The sequence below is a fragment of the Drosophila takahashii genome, chromosome 3R (genome assembly GCF_030179915.1).
Source record: "Drosophila takahashii strain IR98-3 E-12201 chromosome 3R, DtakHiC1v2, whole genome shotgun sequence".
NCBI lineage: Eukaryota > Metazoa > Arthropoda > Insecta > Diptera > Drosophilidae > Drosophila > Drosophila takahashii.
The window spans coordinates 39615777-39618630 of record NC_091681.1 but is presented as its reverse complement, the minus strand read 5'-3'; the positions used below and the strand labels follow the sequence as shown (position 1 = coordinate 39618630).

At 39.2% G+C, this 2854-nt stretch overlaps 1 protein-coding gene across 1 annotated transcript; it reads left to right on the top strand.

Annotated features, from left to right (window-relative positions):
- Positions 1–285: 285 nt before the first annotated feature.
- On the top strand, positions 286–2599 carry LOC108064599 (pickpocket protein 19-like). Its single transcript, XM_017152184.3, has 6 exons — positions 286–309; positions 397–585; positions 633–857; positions 1069–1249; positions 1470–2158; positions 2291–2599. The coding sequence occupies exons 2-6, from the start codon at positions 482–484 to the stop codon at positions 2562–2564; spliced, it is 1473 nt and encodes a 490-aa protein (XP_017007673.3). The 5' UTR covers positions 286–309; positions 397–481; the 3' UTR covers positions 2565–2599.
- Positions 2600–2854: the final 255 nt, after the last annotated feature.

Sequence of the window (2854 nt, the reverse complement as noted above, 5' to 3'; positions counted from 1 at the left end):
AAAGACTCGTGGTTTGAATTACCTTATTGATCGAAAAAACAATTTTTTCAAGATCTCTAGAAATTAATTTTTTTCTATTCAAAATGGCGATTAAGGATTAACAACCAAAAATGATTTTTCTGCGGTTTTTCCTCATAATTATTTTAGAATACGTGCCCCATGACTGACTGATTTCCAGTCCATTACCATATATTGTTATTTTTTTTTGAATTTATCCAAATATGACAAATTTTTTGTTAGCTGTTTTTCTGAGTATTTGTCCTCTAAAAAGTTAAATAAAGCTGAAGTGTATTTGAAAATTGTAGAAGTGTAAGTATTAAACATTTGTTAATTTGTTTTCTCTTACTGTAGTCTCATCCACTTAAAATCGCACTACAAAAAAATTTACTCGATTAGTCAACCAATTTATTTGACCTAGTCAGTTCGCAACGGAAGCCAAGAGTTTAGATAACGGCTTAAATTACTTCTCCGGGGAGCTGATATGACTATAAGAAACGAAAACAGAAGCAACGGCTTTGTAGCCCACTTGAAGGATTACTGTTCCAATTGCTCACTGGCCGGATTCGCCTACATGGCAAATTCCAGGTGGGTTTTCAAGAAGGCTCAAACCAAAACTAACTACTTCCCTGTAGGTTACATTTTTCGGAGCGCATATTTTGGATGATTTGTGTGATCGTTTCAACACTGGGCTGCTACCATTTGATCATGGCTTATCAGCGAATTTTTCCTTCAAGAGCCGTCAGCATTGTGTACGAGAGTCAGCCGCCGTTTTCCAAATGGCGATTTCCCTCTATCAGCGTCTGCGAAGTCGCCCATAAGGCTAAATTATTTCAAACAATGGAGCAATATGTAGAGAGGTACGGTTAACGGTCTCAAAATCTAATAGCACCAGTTAACAAAATAAAATAGTCAAAATGGTAAACGCAGGTAAAGTGGAGTTCTTTAAAAATAAAATAGGCCCGAAACCGAAAAAAATTTGAAGTGCCCTTTATTTAGGGAGCTCAACTTTACCGGAAACAAATTTTATTTTGTAAACTGCTTTGATAAGTCATTACATTTTCTTTTCAGTTTGGGCTTTGATGACGCCGGCGGATATCCCTTCGAAGTAGAATCCGTCATTGCGTGCATTTTATTTCCTGTATCACTCACGGAGGACAATATGAAGACCAAATGTGAGTCAATCGAGACGAATTGCCCAGAAGCGTGTGCAAAATGTCCTTCAGATGGTTATCGCCAAATACTCAACAATGTGAGTAGTTTGCAATTTTGTAACATTTAGAACACCGAAATCAATGAGATTGCAGCAAAAATCAATTATAAGGGTGTCCAAAAGTATTCAGTGAAATAAGAAAACATATTTATTAGGAAGTTAAAATACTTTCAGACACCTTTGTAGGTAAACTTTAAAATTTTAGCGTTACGTGTGTTCCCATAGTTGTTTCTAACATCAATTATACTAATCTTATCAGTATGGAGCCAACTGCTCGGACTTGTTCGTCGAGTGCAAGTTATCCGGAGAGAAGTTCGACTGTTGCCAGTATTTTCGCCCCCTACTTACCCCCTTTGGCCGCTGCTTCATGCTCAATTCGCTTCTAAACAATGAGCCTGGCTCGAAGCACTGGCTACCCAACGTACTGGATCCCGCCGATCAGAAGGCCGTCATAAATGTGGTCACAAATATGGAAATTCAAGTGTTCGTGATAAATGCGGAGGACATCCCGCACACGGCCTTCTCTCCGCCCGGACTTGTAGCCATAACTCCGGGACTGGGAAAGTATATGCAATTCAACCAGGTGGTCATGGAAAACGATCCGGATGTCAGGGAGGTCGACTCCAAGATTCGCAACTGCCTCTTCCCCGATGAAAACCCCAAAACTAGCCTATACAAAGCCTATAGCTTCAGCGTCTGCATCACGGAATGCATTCGGGAGATGCAGATGAAGCTGTGCAACTGCACGGCAATCATGTACAATCCAAATGCCGATCCACGCTATCCGGACTGTGATCTCAAGGGCTATTTCTGTTTGGGGGACAACGGTGCGATCAAGCCGGATGCCAGGGTATTATTGAGCAACAACAAGAAAAACAACGAAAGTTGCGGTTGCCTGCCGTCTTGCAATGATGGCGATATATCTTCAATATACGAATCCACCATAATGTGCGTAAATATGTTCTTTAGTTTTAAACAAATCCTTCAACTTTTATTTTCACTTTTTCGTTTGAATTTCTTGTAGAACTTTCTAAATTTAAACAAGATTTCTAAGCTTTTGAAATTAATTTTTTTCAATAGAACTCGCACTGGAAACAAGTACTTCAACGCCACACTAGACATGCCCTTCCTGCCGACAGATCGGTACCGACGACAGGCTATTCGTACGCGTCTGGATGTCGTGGTCTCCATGGGCGGAATGCTGGGACTTTTCCTGGGGGCCAGCATCCTCAGTGCCATCGAGTTCGTCTACTATTTCACAATGCGACCCCTTAACAATTGGCTGCGCTCACGCTCGGCCACAGGAAAAACTTTCCGAGGAAAGATTCCGGGATATGAGAATAGAAATAAATAAATATTTAACAGGAAATACTGTTAATTGCAGAAGGTTTTACATTAAAATTTGCTTTGCTAAAATATAAAATGCTCACCATACAAAATAACGTAATCCTTTATATATACAAACACAGTCCTTTTAATATTGCAACAATTAATATGACAGTTTATTATATTACAATTATTTAAATAATAAATTATAATAATCAAAATAAGGCGCTTTTAAATTTTTACAAGGGAATTCTATATAGAAGTGCATTCGCGAAGTTGAGCAGAGAAAAGTCACCCAGTTGGAGGTGCCTTGACCTC